Source organism: Myotis lucifugus, unplaced genomic scaffold (assembly GCF_000147115.1).
Source record: "Myotis lucifugus unplaced genomic scaffold, Myoluc2.0 scaffold_145, whole genome shotgun sequence".
Taxonomy (NCBI): domain Eukaryota; kingdom Metazoa; phylum Chordata; class Mammalia; order Chiroptera; family Vespertilionidae; genus Myotis; species Myotis lucifugus.
The window spans coordinates 1,383,243-1,401,436 of record NW_005871193.1 but is presented as its reverse complement, the minus strand read 5'-3'; the positions used below and the strand labels follow the sequence as shown (position 1 = coordinate 1,401,436).

The following is an 18,194-nucleotide window of genomic DNA, read 5'->3' as shown; positions in this document are numbered from 1 at the left end:
GGACGTCTTTCTGTGCTTTTAGCCCCCTGTTCCTTAGAAACTTTCCTCATTGTCTCCCTACCTTGTGATTCGTCCAACCCCCCCCCCCTCGCACCCAGCTCCCTTCTCCTCACTTTATTGTACACAATAACTTCGCTTTCCCTTCCTTGTTTGATCTCTTGGACCTACTTTTGCACTTTCGAAGCCTTGTCAGCAGGTGACTACATAATTTATCCTTCAAACTATGACACTTTTGAGAGTGAAAGGGGACCTAATATTTTGGGGGAACAACGGGCATCCACCAGGAAAGTCCCCAGAAAACCAGGGCGCATGATCACCATACATCTCTGCTACAACAAAGCCTCTCTATGCCGGGATATACCCTTTATCAACCCAGTAAACGTGGCAGAGGCTTGGAAATTGTCCCGTTTCCTTCCCACCTTCTCCCCTCGCCATCCCTATAAGAGGATGGAGTGAGGGGTGTGTTTTCTTATTGGTAATGGCTTCCATCAGCTCTGGCTGTAAGTGAAAGATGATTTATCTTTTCTCCATTACTCTGTTTATTATTTCCCAAACTTATTTGGTCATAGATCTCCTTTCCTCTCTCCATCCCAATGCCCATTAACATCTCCCAGAACTAGAAGAACACACTTTGGGGAACTTTGAGTCCAGAGGGAGGGAGGATTGTCTGTCTCCGCTGTCACTGAAATCGCTTGGGTGATGACAGGATTCGGGTGGAGTGGAGACCAGGAATCTAGCTTCTGTGAATGAGGGAGAAATCCGAGAGTGACAGAGAGTGGTACAAGCAAAGGCACGATCCCCAAAGGACCAGAGGGCTCTGTACTAATGTTCCACAGACAATGCTGTGAGAAACACTGCCTTGGATCACTGGTTCCCAAACTCTGGAGCTGATTTGCTGCACAGATCTCGTCTCCTATGCCCCCCACCCCCCATTCCAGGCACACGTATCTCCTTGCTGTTCTTGGACCATGTAAGGCTCACTCCACCTCAGGGCCTTCGCACCTGCTGCGCCTTCCACCTGAATGCTCTTCCCATGGATCCCCAGGTATCACTCTCTCACTTCCTTCCCTGACCATGACCTTCCCTGACCATCTAATAGCAACTCACTCCCACCTGGTAGGCCATACCTGCTAGGCCTGGCTTTAGTTTTTGCCATAGCACATGCCACCATCTGGCAGCCTATGTATTTGCCTGTTTATTTGTCCATTGCCCGTCTTCCCCTCCTAGACAGGAAGCTCCAGGAGGACAAAGATTTGTCTGTTGGATTCACTATTATAGTCCCAGAGTCTAGATCAGCCGTGGGCAAACTACGGCCCGCGGGCCGGATCCGGCCCGTTTGAAATGAATAAAACTAAAAAAAAAAAAAAAGACCATACCCTTTTATGTAATGATGTTTACTTTGAATTTATATTAGTTCACACAAACACTCCATCCATGCTTTTGTTCCGGCCCTCCGGTCCAGTTTAAGAACCCATTGTGGCCCTCGAGTCAAAAAGTTTGCCCACCCCTGGTCTAGATCATGGTGGTATTTAATAAAGGATTTAAATGAAGGGAAGCAGGAGTGGATCAATTGCAAAGTTTAGACATCTTCCAAAGTTCCCCTGGGAGCTGTGCCTGGTCAGTGGTGACATGTAGCCCAATTCCACCAGTTCCTCCTTCCCCAGCTCCTTTCCCAGGTGGGAGCTCATTCTTTGTGGGAGCTCACCAAGTCTCACTCCCTCAGTAAAGCAGCCCCCCACCCTTGGTATATTGTCCAGACACCCAGGAGTGTCAGCCATTCAGTCTCCACAGTCATGAGCATGCTCATAATGAACTCCTACAGGGTGCTAATTCCCTACAGGGCAGAGCAGGAGAGGCAAAATCCAGAAGCTGGGCCCTGAATAGCATGAACTCCCTTCTCAGCCCTAACCTCGGGAGGGGCAAGAGCTAGGAAGGACTCCCGTGTTGGCCTGTCCCTCTCAGGGACCTGGGGCTATGGGTAGTTGGGAAAGATATGTCCCTTGTCTTTTATGTCACTTCTTTCCCATAGAATTTTACTTTGTTTCCAATAAATAAGAAGAATACACATTTCCCTCCATCAGAATATGTTTTATGCATTTCTTAAGCGCGCACGCACACACACACACCTAATGCAAAAGCTGTATCAGGATCCAGCTGGGGCACAGATCTGACTCTCCACGCTGAAGCATCTCATTGGCTTCCCATCATCTGAATACAATGGAGGCATATTCCACTTGGTCTGGCGATGTCCTCCTGGAGCGATCAAAAGGGGGCATGTTGGCATAGACAGCGAAGTCATCCTCTTTGCAGGGGGCCAGGTGGATCACGTTGGAATATATGGCATCAGCGTGGCAGGAAAGGTCCTTTAGAGATAGGACCCCGTTAGAGTCAGGTGGCTGGGCACAAAGGACTTCCAGAGACAAGACTTACTACTGGGCTCCCTACGGGACAGGAAGTGGAACATTGGGTTCTTGCTGAACAAGCCCTAGATCCTGCTCAGTTTTCAAAAACATTCCTTTTAAAGCTGTTCTTTGCCTCACCCCCACTTCCATATGAGATCCATTTAGGAAAGAGCATGAAATCATGGAGGAGCTGACTGGGAGATGAAATCATCTAGATATGACTCAACTCTTTCCTTACCAAGGATTTGTGGAGAAAGTTGGTCTGATGCCTCAGTTGTTTCTTAAAAAGTCCTAGAAAAATTAATAAACTCAGAGTCAGCCTGAGCTGGAGCAGTAACTACCTTTACTTGATCAATTGCTGGACTTAGGGTTGAACTTTGAAGTTCAAAATCCACTATGTTCCACCCATTGTGCCTCTGAGACTGAGCTAAATGCCCAGAAAGAGAAAGAGGGAGTATTGGTACGCTATAATGTTGGTTATTATTTAGATGAGATTATTTGGCATCAACAGTTCTTTTAGTTGATGCGTATAAAAATAAGTATATATGCAGATTGGTTATATAGGGCTTTCAGCATAAGGAATTTGTATCATAAATAAATCTTATTGCTACATGCAGAATCCATGGCAACTCCAGAGAACAGACCCCAGAGCTTACCCACTCTTCCTCTTTCCCAAAGCTGCCCCACAGGAAAGACACCCCCATCTCCAGCCCCAGTTTCCCCCCTTTCCACATTTCCAGTTCTTGGGCCAACTCGTTGGACTCACTCTCACGCCTCCATTTCTTCAGGGCCAGGGACAAGAGACCCACTAGGAGCAAGATGAGGACCACGACACCAATGGAGCCAGAAACAACTTCTGCTGTGCTGAAGCTGAGGAGAGCAAATAAGAGAAAGGAGGACATCCCAGCTGCCCTGTCTGGCTTTGGTGGTGACCATTCACAAAATCGCCCTGGGGCCTCCCCTCTCCGGTAGGAGCTCTCCTACCTCTGGGCTTCCATCTGCTGCCTCCATTTTGAGCCTCTTTTCTCTGCCCCAGTCTCCCTGGCCATGGTCCCATTCACACCAGGCCAAGAAGACCCTTTCTCCAAAACCCTCAATACTCCCCCTTAGGGCCAGCCCTTCCTGCGCCCACCTGCTACGTCCTTCAGGTGTAGTCTCTGGCTTCAGGGTGGTGATGTTCTCTGCAAAAAGGGACAGGGAGGAAAAGAGAAGGAGATTTGAGAGTAATTTTTACACACACGCTCTATACTGAATGTTTGTGTCCTGCCAAAACCCATATTTTAAAACCCACTCCCTAATGTGATGGTTTTAGGAGGTGGGGGCCTTTTGGAGATGATTAGCTCATGAGGGTGTGGCTCTCACGAATGGATTAGTGCCCTTATAGAAGTGTCCCTGGAGAGCCCCCTCACCCCTCCTACCCATCAGGACACAGTGCAAGATAGCTGTCTAGGAACCAGGAATCGGGCTCTCACCAGACCGAATGTGCCAGTGCCTTGATCTTGAACTTACCAGCATCCAGAACTATGAGAGATAAATTTCTGTTGTTTATAAGTCACCCAGTCTACAGTAATTTGTTACAGCAGCTGGAACTAAGACAACACGCATGCAAATGAGCTGTACAGGATCTACGTCAGTGATGGCGAACCTATGACACGCGTGTCAGAGGTGACACGCGAACTCATTTTTTTGGTTGATTTTTCTTTGTTAAATGGCATTTAAATATATAAAATAAATATCAAAAATAGAAGTCTTTGTTTTACTATGGTTGCAAAGATAAAAAAATTTCTAGATGTGACACGGCACCAGAGTTAAGTTAGGGTTTTTCAAAATGCTGACACTCCGAGCTCAAAAGGTTCGCCATTACTGATCTACATGGATCTTTATTGGGGACTTAATAAATGCAGGGCACATTATTTCATTTAAACTTCAATGAGATAGGAACAATTATTATTCCCATCTTACAGTAAAGAAACAAGCTCAGGGTCATAGAGGTAGAAAGTGGCTGAGTTTGGACTTGAACTCCCTTCTCTCTGACTAAAATTGTGTCTTTAAGCACACGACACGGTGCTGCCTTTGTGTGATCATTTTACCCCTGAGTTCTATTATTCTTACAAAGGGTTCAAGGTTTCCGTATATGACAGGATGTCCAGAGAAAAGAAAACCAGGATGGTGGAGTTCTTTGGTGCCCTGGGAAGGGCATGTGAGGGGTGGGAAGGGTCAGGACATCAGCCAGTTGGACTGGACTAGGTAGAGGTGGCAGGGGTGAGAGCCTGTCCATGCTCTGGTGGTGGTGGGGTTCTATTATTCATACTTTGAAAAAAACTTCTCCTTCTTCAAGGGATGGAGACCCCAAACTCATCCCCTCTCCAGCCACATCTATCCCTGGATTTTTAGAGTTAGAAGGAATCTTAAAACATATCTAGCCAAACTCTCCTGCTGTACAGGTGAGGACACTTAGGGTAAGCCACTTGCCCCAGGTAAGTGCTGAATCCAGGACCTGAGTCCATGTTTTCAACTCCAACCCCAATGCTCTCTCCCCTCGCACTCAGGCCTCTTCCTGTTTCTTCCCCCAGAGCATGGAGCTGAATGATTCAACCCCTCAGAGCAGGCAGCACCTCTCCAAACCCATGTTTGGGGACCTGCTACTCAGACATCCAAAAGCCAAGATTGCTGCCAAGGTGGGGTGAAGGGAACCAAAGCAGTTTGACAGTTGTTCATGTAGAAAATAATACAACAGTTAATAAATAATCATACAAGAATAAACTGTTTCGAGTTCTAACAACTGTAAACCTACTTTTGCCCCACGGGATCCCTAGGGCAATCTGCCAAGAAATAGCCTTCAGGGGTGGGAGCAGCAAGAACCACAGCCTCCTGCGGCACCAAGGCCAAACGGCATTGTGTCAGGCACCCACTGGCGCACTTCCTCTCTGCCTCTTTCCTGTCCCCCTTCTGAGTAAGTTGGCTGACCTCACGACATTTCTCTTTGTCAGCTCCTGCCCACCTTCTGGGTGAGGGGTAGGGAGGGACCTTGGAAACCAGATCAACCCACTGCCCACAGCACTGACACCCAAGATGAGGTACCAAGTCACAGGGCTTGATGTGTGGGGGAGTGGGGTGGGGTGAGATGTCACATGTAAGTCTGGAGCAATGAGAGGGGAGCCTGGGGCACCAGCTGGGATTGACTGGGGTAGGGCACACCTGTTACCAGCAAGAAGGACAGACAGCATGAGGGTGTCTATCTGCGGACAGAAAGACAAGGACACATCCTGGGAGGGCAGGGGAGAGTCAGAGGGGGTGAGGGGAATAGCGTGGAGGATGATGTCATGAAAGAACCTGAGATTAGAGTCCAGTGACATGGATCATAGGCACTTCCTAACCGTGTGATCTTAGGACAGTCACTTAACCATTCTGAGCCTCGTTTTCTTCATCTGTGAGATGGACAGAGCATGAATACCTACATCGCAGGGTTCTTTAAGACCTAAATGTTCAAATTATTATTTAACAGTAAGTAATAGCCACTTTGCCCATTTTCAGCTGGTCTTACCCAAGCAGAGCAATGCTGTGAGGTTATCCAGGGAGGCGTTGCTGCCTCTGGAGTCCTGGAACCTAGAGTTGGTCCAATTCATTTCGACAAGATTCCACTCAGGGGGTTCTCGTCCCAGGTCCTGAGGCTCCTGGGACAGGTGGTTCCCTTTCACTGGAAGCAGAATTCCTCAGAGGTGTTTTGCAGCAGTTGGCAGACACAGGACCCCAAGAAACTGGCACCCCTCTTTTCCTTCATCTCTATTTCTTCACAGGAACCTGTTGGATGGGGACAATGTTAGCATCTCACCACTGGAGGGGAGGGCCTCCAAAGGCATTGAGATAGCATCCTCGCTCAAGGAAGGCATCTTCAGCTAGGCCAGCGGTTCTCAACCTGTGGGTCGCGACCCCTTTGGTGGTCGAACGACCCTTTCACAGGGGTCGCCTAAGACCATCCTGCATATCAGATATTTACATTACGATTCATAACAGTAGCAACATTACAGTTATGAAGTAGCAACGAAAATAATTTTATGGTTGGGTCACAACATGAGGAACTGTATTTAAAGGGCCAGAAGGTTGAGAACCACTGAGCTAGGCCTTGCCGAAGCACGTGGTCTAAAGTCACCCCCCACCCTCCACCTCTCTGCCAGATGACCCTCTGATCTATTAGTATATGAATACACCTCGATCATTTGTTCGTTTACTTTATTATTGTCAGACTCTCTTCACAAGAATGTAAGTTCCACAAGAACGGTGCCTATCTGTTTAAGTCATCACTCTATCCCAGGGCCTAGAACAGTGCCTCATGCCATGAATAGGTTTGATATATGTGTGTTGGATAAATGAATGAATGAATGAATGCCAAAAACTCCTTTACAGCACCCTGACAGGGGCCACTCAACCTCTGTTAGATCATGGCGAACCTCCTCCACAGACTTTTGAATCCCTTAGTTGTGGGCAAATCTTTACCCCTGCAGGAGAAGTTGATTAGAAACAGCCCAAAGTCACTCTGAACCAACCAAATTTTATAATAATGTAGGAAAATTGACCCGGGCAACACCAATTCTGGAGAAAGAGGAGCTGTGCCTACCAAACACCTAGAGCAATGTCCTGGAGGAGCCTGGAGGAGGTGCCCTGCCTGGGGGTGTGGGTGGCCTGGGAAAGAGAGTGGGAAAGATGCAGACCCAAGCCTTACAGCCTGCCATGGCCTGCAGCCTCCACTTCAGGTGGGAGGCAAGGAGAGAGTTGTATTTGAGATCAAATGAAAGAGTATCTGGCACTCTCTGGTCCCCAACTCCCTACCTCACCCCCCAAAGAGATCTGGGGGAGCAGTGGGAAATCCCCCCTGACAGGAGCCCTGCTGGCGTGATAACTCACTCAGCCTACCTGGACCCAGTTTCCCCATTTGTGAAGCGAGGAGAGAGTGAGAAGAAGAAGAAGGCACGATGACAAACATGACTGGTTCTTTTCCCAAATGCACCTCATTGCCTCCTTCTAGTGTCCCCTTTGCACTGGCCACCTTATCCATCGTACATTCCTCCGAATAATCCTACTATTCCTCAAGGAATACGAAGAACACTTTTGGGGATGATCAGGGTTAGGAATTGTTTTTATTTTTAATTTTGGAAGGAGAAGGGGATATCATAATTTTTTTCAGTTTGGGGCTTCTACAAGTTTTTGTTTTTTTCGGTAACATTCCTATCGTTCAGAAATGTAAAAGGTATGAAATGATAGAGGCTTTCCCACCCTTCACGCCATCCAGCCAGTTCCCCTCTCTGAAAGCAATCGCATTTCCAATTTATGTATGCCTTATGCCTACATGAGCAAACACAGACACACAGAGACATATGGACACACACACGGCACTTGGAACATGCAGTTCTCTCCCCCTGAATGAACATCTGAAACCATTGATAAAAGAAGAAGCGCTGGGCACCTGAACATGAAAGGGAGCTGTCACCATGGATGGTGGCAAGGAGGAGGGGCAGAACCCTGGGAACCCAGGGGCCAAGAAAGACAGTTCACAAACTGGACTTCAAGAGCCCTGTGTGGACCAAGATCACGTCTGATGTGACTTATCTTCCCAGCACGCAGGCCAGTGCCTGGAACGTAGCAGGCCACAGTAACTGCTTCATGAGTGAATGAAAGATTAGATCCCCTTTTCCCCAGGCTGGCCACACAGACGCACGCACGGCTGTAATCAAGCAGGGCCATCAGGAGTGGAGGGGAGGGAGATGTTTAAGTAAGCTTCCTCCTCGCTTCCTCTGAAGTAAATATTCTCACCGTTTCTGGGACTTTAAATGTTTTTCTGGTTGTTTTTGCGAAATGTCATTTCTCAAAATAGAAACACTGTGTTTAGAAACCTCTTGAGGTATATAATGGAGTCATTGACTGGCTAGAGGTTGCTTTAAAGAGCACCTTATGTTTTCAGTTTTCACGGTGGCTTCTTTGCCTCAACCAGCTGCCTTCACATTCGGCGTCCTAAGGAAAGCAGATCGTCCGCCTCTTGGGCTCCTTCAGAAGAGATCACCGGTGGACAAGTGACCCTAACAACTGTCCACAGGTGACTTCACAGGAACGGACCCCAATTTCAGCAGAATTACTGCACGTATACCTCATTCGGTTTGGAAAACATAATACAATTTTTTAAGAAAGCATATTTTGCCTTGGCCGGTTTGGCTCAATGGTTGGTTAGAGCATCGGCCTGCGACCGAGGGTCGAGGGTTCAATTCCCGGTCAAAGAGACATACTTGGGTTGCAGGTCTGATCCCGGGCCCTGGTCAGGGCACATGCAGGAGGCAACCAATTGATGTGTCTCTCTCACATCAATGTCTCTCTCTCCACTCCTCACATCAATGTCTCTCTCTCCACTCCCCCCTTCCCTTCCACTCTCATACTATCTCCTAATTTCATTCACTGCTTAGAACTGGGGACGTCTCCTGTGGCCTCCAGGTAGCAGTCGGAAGGGTTAGGTGTACTTAGCCCCATTTGTAGATGAGGCGACTGAGACTTCCTAGAGCATTTTGAAAAACCCTAACGTAACTCTGGTGCCGTGTCACATATAGAAATTTTTTGATCTTTGCAACCATAGTAAAACAATTTGGTATTTGCAACCATAGTAAAACAAAGATTTATATTTTTGATATTTATTTTCTATATTTAAATGCCATTTAACAAAGTGTCCCCTCTGACACGCATGTCATAGGTTCGCCATCACTGTCCTAGGGAGTGGTGAGTGAATTGCCCAAAATCACAGCAAATAGCGTGAGGACACAGACACAGGTCTCATGATCCCTTAGACCAGCGGTTCTCAACCTTCCTAATGCCATGACCCTTTAATACAGTTCCTCATGTTGTGGTGACCCCCAATTTCATTGTTACAAATTGAACATAATTAAAGCATAGTGATTAATCACCAAAACAATATGTAATTATATATGTGTTTTCGATGGTCTTAGGCGACCCCTGTGAAGGGGTCGTTCGACCGCCAAAGGGGTCGCGACCCACAGGTTGAGAACCGCTGCCTTAGACTTTCCTCCATTTCCTATGCATGTACTCAGGAGCACTTTGTAGCGATAAGGGCCGCATCAATGTTTGGAATAGCCAAGGAGGTTGTTTAAAATGTCAGTAAACAAATTTCCTGACAGGGAAAATCTTTACACCATATTGTCGATCAACAAGAGGCAGGTAACGACAGAATGTCAGTGATCAGAGGCAATGAAATTGCCCAAAGGCACCCTGGGCACAACTGAAGCTGCCTGCGAACCCAGAAGAAAAAAAAAAATCACATGAGAGTAAAACTTCTTTTTCCCATCCTAAATGCTCCCTTCTATTTGCAGAACATTCATTCTTGCGTCTAACAAATCTCACAATTTGTCTTGCTGCTCTGACCTCTTTCTAGTGACATTTGCTACTTGGAATGTAGGTCAGTGAAGCAGCTTTGCAGGAACCTGTCCTTTTGCCATGACTCTGTTTTGATACGTTACGTGATGGGCAAGGGTGAGACTGTCTCCACTTTCCTGGGATTCTATTTTAAAACACATGTCAGTCCATGTCACCTTAATCCCGTGCACCCCGAGCCTGAGCCTCGTTACAGTCACTTTGTATTTAGCAACGCCCTGTGCAGAGTAGATATTAAATGGATATAGGTATAAAGTGAGAGGGACCAGGGCAAAGAAAGAGCCTGCCAGAGCCCACTGCCTGGAGCAAAGACTTGGGGTTCTAGTCCCGGCTGCTCCTGCCGTTCTCTCTCCTGTCTGCCCTGCTCCCTCCTCACCGCTGGACATTCCAGCCAGTTTTCCTTGGACTTTTTATGCCATTTGTAGGATGTGGCGGGCTGGCACGGCCATGGCATACTCAGCCCCAGATTGGGCGCCTATGTGCCGTGCCAGCTCAGCCAGGTTCAGTGAGCCCGAGTGGGGGCGGTGAAGGATTGAGAAAAGACAGAGAAGAGAATGAAAGCTGGGTCTCGGTGGGACGCTGCCCTCTCTGATGGAGAGACAGCGCCACGGACTACAAGCCGTGTCTTTATTTTATAGCAGATTCCAAGAGGCAAAGTAAGGGCGTGGTCAAGATGTTTACAACAGTCTCATGGGTTTCGAATCTACTCAATTACATGCATCTGAACTCTATCAAGCCCACATCACTCAGGCACGTGGGGCCACGTGTTTGGACCATAGGTTCAAGCTTACAACTACAGCTGTTGATATAATTGTGCTGGGAGGGCTCTGCCCTCCAAGCTGGGACTTGCACGTGGCCGTGAGAGGACTGTGCCCTCTCATTAGTCCGAGACTTGAACCTGTGCAAACACTGTAGCCGTTCTCCACAGTAGGAAGGACTTGCTGGATCATCCAGATGTTGGCATCCAACATCCACCATGGTCCTCTGACACCTTCTGCCCAGGCCCTTCAGTTCCATTGGCTGCAGTGAAAGTGCTCCCCCTTCCAGGGCTCTCCTCTCCCCACTCCCTCCCTCATCTTCATTTCCCTGCTGGCACATCCTGGGGCAGAACGGCCAGCCCTGCTCCCTCAGGAGCCTTAGGTCCATCAGGGATGGTGCCTTGCCCTTAGGAAGGGATGTTTGCCATTGTCTCCGATGGTTCTGTTGACCCCTGGATGGGCACGTGTGCGCCCCTCCTTTCCTGGAAGCTTCAGGGGACACAGGGCCCTTCCAGATGCTTCAGGACCAATCAGAGTGGCAAGTGAGCAAAGAGCTGGCTCCTCAGCACGTCCTGTTTATTCAGCACTTATTGAGTGCCTACTGTGTGCTCCCTGCCTTGAAGGGCTCTTGACCCAGTTAAAAGTGCACATGAATTTGCCTCAGCGGTTTCTGAAAGTGCCACACTGCTCCCTGGGGTGATGACATGTCCTTACAGCCGTGTTCAGATTAAGGTCACGTTTGCCTTTGTTTTTTCCGATGTAGCCCCCGTTTCTGGAGGCCATGGTCTTTTAGGCGGGTTTAGAGCTTTTTTAGCAAAACATAAAAACATCTTTATCTTGTTCTTCCCCTCAGAGCTGCTGCCTGCAAGGTTAGGTTACCCTCCAATGGTTTTTCTCTTATGGATTTTCACAGAAAAAAAAAATTAATTGGAAGGTAACACAAATACCTTGATAACTCCATTGTGAACATGTTGAAAGACCTTTAAAATAGTTTGTTTTCTAGAAGTATCTTAATAGGACTTTTGTTCATATAAAATGTTTCCCTCCTTTTTTTTTTTTTTTCAGCTACGCAGTGCTAGTTTAGGCAAGTCTCCTGAATAGTTAGTCCTCGTTAAACAATAGGCACTCACTGCTAATAAGCACACTTTAAAAAAGGGTTTCAAATCCTTACTTACAGTTCTTTCTGTCCCTTTTCCCCACCCCACCTTGAACCAAAGAGCCAAGGTTCAAAGGGATTTAGATAAAGGATGTAGTCCCTGCCTCCTTTTTCTAAACATCAAGGCGGCAGCAAAGACTAGCAGTGAATTAATTTATGGCTCTGCCAAGTTGGACAGATAAAAATCACCATTCACTCTGAAGTTCATTTAGAAGCACTAACTACTGGAGGACACTTAAATTCACACTCCAGAAACTGAGAACAAGAAATGGCAACTCGTTTGGAAAATTAATCTTTATAGGCCTTCTTAGCAGCAATTAGCGGGCACTGAATGGAGAGGCTTGAGTGAGGCCCGAGTTTGGGGAGGGGTGTGGGACTTAGGGCGCTAAACTGCCTGTCGGCTAATCAGAGCCGCAGCTGCAGGAGCCTCAGGCTGGACTTCAGGTTTCTATACATTCAGCTTTGAAAAGGGGAGAGGCTGTCAGGGCCTTAAAGAGGCTCTTGGGGGGGAGGGGGGCACTTTGATGCTGCTCTTATAAAAGGGCTTTTCAGGGGCATTAACAAGTGGGCTTATGAAGAGACCGGGCATTCCTCTTGGATCTGCTAACCAGATAATGAGGATTTCTAGTCATTAGAGCAATGACACCAGATGGAAATTCCCAGAACAGGCACCATCTGAAACCGAGAGCGGGCACCAAACACCTCCTAAATCCTGCAAAGTGAACTTGAGGTTTCCTGCCCACGACATGATGTGAACTCCCTTCTCTGGAATTCCATTTTCAGCACATTCAACAGAAATGGGGACATGAGGAAATAACAGTTTCTGGAGGTGTTGAAAAAAAATTTCCTCTAATTCCAGGTGAAGCCCGTTAGGGATTCAGCAACAAGGGCAGCTTCCTTCTGTTTCGCCAGCCAGCAGGTTTGGGATCGAAGTTGTAAAGGTCCTCTTTGTTTTATGAAGGCGAAAGCTACTGGTCCTGGCTAACCTAGGGGCCATGCCAGGACTAGCATGCAAACAGCTGTTCTGAGACCCGGCCCTGGGCTCAATCTTCCCACAACCTAGAAATCTGTGATAAAGAATAAATCGCCCGGGTCTCCTTAATGAGCCCCTTCTGTGTGCAGACATAGCAGGACCTACACATAAGTGGGGACCCCTGGGGACTCATTTCAAATGATGCAAAAATGAAGTCACATGCAGCTGATGGGGGAAACTTGCCCCTTAGCCAGGCACACCAGGGTTCAAGTTCTGCACCTCTTCCTAGACCGGTGATCTTGGGTAAGTTATTAAAGCTCTCTGAGCCTCAATTTCTTTATCTAAAAAAAGTAAACCATGCCTGCCTCACAGAGCTGTCATGAAACTAAATTTAAAGGAGATGACATTTACAAAGCTGGTGGCCCTGGTGCTTAATAAAAGTTGGTCCCCTCCTACTTGCTGCCACCTGAATTCCTTTATCTGAGAACAAATTTGATTATAGATTAATGGCATGAGCAACACCTTGGCTAAGGTGTAATCAGTGACTCAACAAACATGAAACACACAGGAGACTCTACTCTGGCCAATAAGAGATTCTGATGGTTTTAAATGCTTAGGGAGAAGGGCATGGCTAGTCTGATTAGACGTGAGGGAAGTGAGAGAGGGTGGGAGAAGGGAGGCCAGAGCGGTACAGACCAGAGATGTTCACTAGAAATATAATGCACGCCACAGTTCTCATTCAAAATGTCCCAGGAGCCACATTTGAAAGTAAAGAAACATGTAACATTAATAATAGATTTTATTTAACCCAATATATCCAAAATATGATTATTTCAATTTGTACTAATATAAAAATTACTAGTCAGCTACTTTATGTTCTTTTTTCCTACTAAGTCTTTGAAATCAGTATATATTTACACCTACAGCACATCTCAATTCAACCAGTCACATTTCAAGCGTTCACAGTGCTGGGCCACACAGGTATACCGTAGACAAATCCCTAGGTGCCAACCACTGTGCCAGGTTTTGGGGGACCAAAAAGTCTAGACTAGAGCATGGTTCCTGTCCTCAAGATGCTCACTGTCTAGTTTGGGGTCTAGGACAGATGGGGGGAGTTTTATCCAACAACATACATTTGCCTGTAGTTTCCCAAACTAGATACCATAAGACACTAAACCTGTAGCTCAATCCTTTTCCTATTATAAGCCTTCGACACCCCCCAACCACGGGGAAATCTTCCTTCGCATCATCTGCATAAACCATGGTCACATTGTGCCTCTGACCTGGAAGTTGGGCTGGACAGCACCCTAGGAAGCAGTCTGAGGGAAGGAGGTACCTTGTCCTCTCATTCCTTCAGGCCACAGAGAGCCCACGTTATGCTGGGTGGGCCCCGATTCCAGACCAGTTGCCAAGAAACAGAAAGCGAAGTGTCAGCCCTAACGGAACCGGTTACCTGTCTCCTGGGCAAGCGGCAGCAGCAGAAGGAGCCATCCATGGTGAAGACGCAGCTGCTCTCCCTGAGGGCCGCACCCCACCCTACCCAGTCTTCTTTCCCTCGCCCCTCCCTTGAGAGCCTCTTCATTTCCTCCACTGCCTGGCTGGGCTCAGAGGGAGACTCAGCCCGACGTGAAAAGCCAATGGCTGATGCTGCTTGCAGAGCAATCTTTGCCGTGCAGGCGTGGGCCTCAGCAAAACCACAAGTTGAGATTTGCTTTAGATTCCTTAGCAGTTTTTGGAAATTCTTTTTCCTTTCCTGCAGCTCACCCCTGTGCCCACCCTAAGGTCCTTCCTTTGCTATTTCTGCTGACGAACAAATTCATATTAAGGAGTTAATGACTCAGTGGGCCATCTTTCACGAAGATATTTGCATTTTTAAAGATAAAATAATAATCAAAAGAATGCCTGCCTGCCTGGCTGGTGGCCAGTGTAGCTCAGCAGTTGAGCATCGACCCAGGAAGCAAGAGGCCGCAGGTTCAATTCCCCGTCAGGGCTGTCCCTGGGTTGCGGGCTCGATCCCCTGTAGTGGGTGTGCAGGAGGCAGCCGATTGACTGTTTCTCATCGATGTTTATATCTTTCTATCCCTCCCCTTCCTCTCTCTCTAAAAAATTAATAAAAACGTATTTTAAAAAAAGAATGCCTAATATTTATTGAGTGCTTACTAGGTGCTAGGCACTGTGCTAAGAGGGTAAGGCCTCACTCTAGGGCAGGGGTCCTCAAACTTTTTAAACAGGGGGCCAGTTCACTGTCCCTCAGACCGTTGGAGGGTTGGACTATAGTTTTAAAAAAAACTATGAACAAATTCCTATGCACACTGCACATATCTTATTTTGAAGTAAAAAAACAAAACGGGAACAAATACAATATTTGTATTTACATGTGGCCCGTGGGCCATAGTTTGAGGACCCCTGCTCTAGGGTATGACTGGACAATGATGGAGTTTCAAGCATATGACACCAGGTGAAAGAGAGGTGCTTTTAAAATCATACTTAGTATATAACTTGAAGGCATCCCTATGTATGGGGAAAGTTGTCAGTGGAGGATATAGGAGGCCTGCACTATTTTTATTTATTTATTTACTAGAGGCCCGGTGCACAAAATTTGTGCACAGGGGGTGGGGGAGTTGTGTCCCTCAGCCCAGCCTGCACCCTCTCCAATCTGGGACATCCCTCTCACAATCCAGGACTGCTGGCTCCCAACTGTTCGCCTGCCTGCCTGCCTGATTGCTCCTAACTGCTTCTGCCTGCCAGCCTGATTGACACCTAACTGCTCCCCTGCTGGCCTGATTGTCCCCAACTGCCCTCCACTGCCAGCCTGATTGCCCCTAACTGCCCTTCCCTGCCAGCCTGGTCCCCCCCAACTTCCCTCCCTTTCCAGCCTGGTCACCCCTAACTGCCCTCCCCTGCTGGCCATCTTGTGTCCACATGGGGGCGGCCATCTTGTGTGTTGGTGTGATGGTCAATTTGCATATTGCCTCTTTATTATATAGGATTTATTTTGGTAAATTATAGAGCCATCATCTTTATTGGGGGTGGTGGTACAGGATTGTTTGTTTCATTCATTCACTCATTCATTCAACAAGGATTTGTCGAGTGCTACTCTGAGTCAGGCATGGTCAGTGCTGGGGATCCGGCCATGATCCCAAATGCCAGAGCTCTGCTCTGAGAGCTCACAGTGTAGTGAGGGGAGACAGATAGCAAAACAGTAAGAGAGAATTCCAGATGTGCTCATCCTGCAAACAAAATGGACAAGGGAGCGTGATCCAGAAAAACTGGGAAGTGGGGTAGAGGCTCCTTAGATCTAGGCTGCTGGGGGAGGCCTCCTGGAGGAGGTGACATGGTTGCCTGCATCCCACCAAGCTCTTCTGTGGCCTCCTCTGCTCATTCTTCCTCCTTCACCCACCTGTGGGCTTTGGAGCCCAGCCCTGGGACTTCTCCTCTTCTACACCCGTGCACACTCCCTCGGTGCTCTTGGCCAGTATCCTTGTTTTATCTATATGCTGAGATCTCCCAAATGTATATCTCCAGTCCCAGTAAGACCCACAGATTCAAGTGCCAATCTGATATCACCCCTGGGAAGTCCACCAGATCTCAAAATTAACAGACCTCGGTTCTCCACCTCCCGCAACCTGTTTTTGCTCCCCGATCCCATACTCAATAAGCCATACCACTCTGTACCCAATAGCTCAAACCAAAGTTATTATCATTATTTTGTATTTTTAAATTTTTTTGAATGGGTAATTGTGGCAGGCAGGATAGCCCCCATAGAGGCCCATATCCTAATCGCTGGAATCTGTGGCTATGTTACTTACATGGCTAAAAGGATTTTGCACACAATATTAAATGAAGGACCTCGAGATCTGCAGAGGACCCTATATTAACTGGGTGGGTCACATCTGATCACAGGCATCCTTAAAAGCAGATAACCTTTCCAGAGTGTGGTCAGAGGGACATGGGACTTTGGGAGGATGTTCAGAGACATGCAACATTTCTGGACTTAAAGACAGAGGAAGCGGCCATGAGCCAAGGAATGGTTGGCAGCCCCTCGAAGTTAGAAAAAGCAAAGCAACAGACCTTCCTGTAGAACAGTGATTCCCAAAGTGGGCGCTACCGCCCCCTGGTGGGCGCTGCAGCGATCCAGGGGGGCAGTGATGGCCACAGGTGCATTTGTTTTTTTTTTTTGTGTTTTTTTTTAATATATTTTATTCATTTTTTACAGAGAGGAAGGGAGAGAGATAGAGAGTTAGAAGCATCGATGAGAGAGAAACATCGATCAGCTGCCTCCTGCACATCTCCTACTGGGGATGTGACCGCAACCCAGGTACATGCCCTTGACCGGAATCGAACCTGGGACCCTTCAGTCCGCAGGCCGACGCTCTATCCACTGAGCCAAACCGGTTTCGGCTGGGTGCATTTGTTTTAACTTTTTTTGTATTACCTTTCTATTCTGAGTTCAATAAATAGTTTCATAATTTCAAACTTCAATGTTTCTAATTTACACCTTTCTTTACTATATTTTACGAAAAAGGTAGAAACATTAATACATATATCTTTCTGTTTAATTGCTATTAAAATTTAAAAAAATTAATTTCCAGGTGGCGCTGAGTAATATTTTTTCTGGAAAGGGGGCGGTAGGCCAAATAAGTTTGGGAACCACTGCTGTAGAACCTCCAGAAAGGAGCACAGCCCTGCTGACACCTTGATTTTAATGCAGTGAGACCCAGGTCGAACTTCTAACCTGCAGAACTATAAGATAGTAAGTTTGCCCTGGTTGAGCCACTGTGTTTGTGATAATTTGGTATAGCAGCAATAGAAAACTAATAAAGTAATATAGTCACACGATTCAAAATTGAAAGTGCAAGATAATATACAATGACAAGCCTCCTCTCACCCTGCCCCCACCCACCTGGTTCCCCTCCTGAAGTGTACCCTCTGCTACCAATTCCTTGCTATGTCCTTCCGGAGATATTTTATGGATATATAAGTGAATAGGACCATATTCCCCCCTTTATTTTATACACATGGTAGCATACTGTACATACTGTTACACAGTTTTAACCCAACAATATGTACTAGACCAGCGGTCGCCAACCTTTCGGACCTCACAGACCACCAGTGGTCCGCGGACCACCGGTTGGCGACCACTGCTCCAAAGGTCTCCTTAACCTAGCAGTCGCCAACCTTTCAGACCTCACGGACCACAGGCTGGTGACCGCTGGACTAGAGGATTTTCTTTGCAGCTTGTTCATTGTTTTATTTATGGTGTGAACAACAAGAAGAGATTCTATGGAAAGTAACCTCGCAGGGAGATCTGATCATAAATTCCTAAACAGACAGGTCAAGGTGGGTAGTCATGCGTCCGGCCTATAACTTCTTTAGGAAAAGGTTTATCTTTGCCTTAAGCAAGCCCTGTCCCTTGTTTCTGTGCACCTAGGTTAACACATCTTTGAAATGTCTCTTTTCAGACCCTTCAAGGAAAACCA

General features: G+C 47.2%; 1 protein-coding gene across 1 annotated transcript; it reads right to left on the bottom strand.

The window, feature by feature from the left end:
• Nucleotides 1-2,111: 2,111 nt before the first annotated feature.
• LOC111827263 lies at nt 2,112-14,298 on the bottom strand. Its single transcript, XM_023759029.1, has 6 exons — nt 14,168-14,298; nt 5,947-6,203; nt 3,535-3,583; nt 3,169-3,272; nt 2,641-2,693; nt 2,112-2,363 (listed from the first exon to the last, which is right to left on the bottom strand). Exons 2-6 carry the CDS (start codon nt 6,026-6,028, stop codon nt 2,205-2,207), a joined length of 447 nt encoding a protein of 148 aa, XP_023614797.1. The 5' UTR covers nt 6,029-6,203; nt 14,168-14,298; the 3' UTR covers nt 2,112-2,204.
• Nucleotides 14,299-18,194: the final 3,896 nt, after the last annotated feature.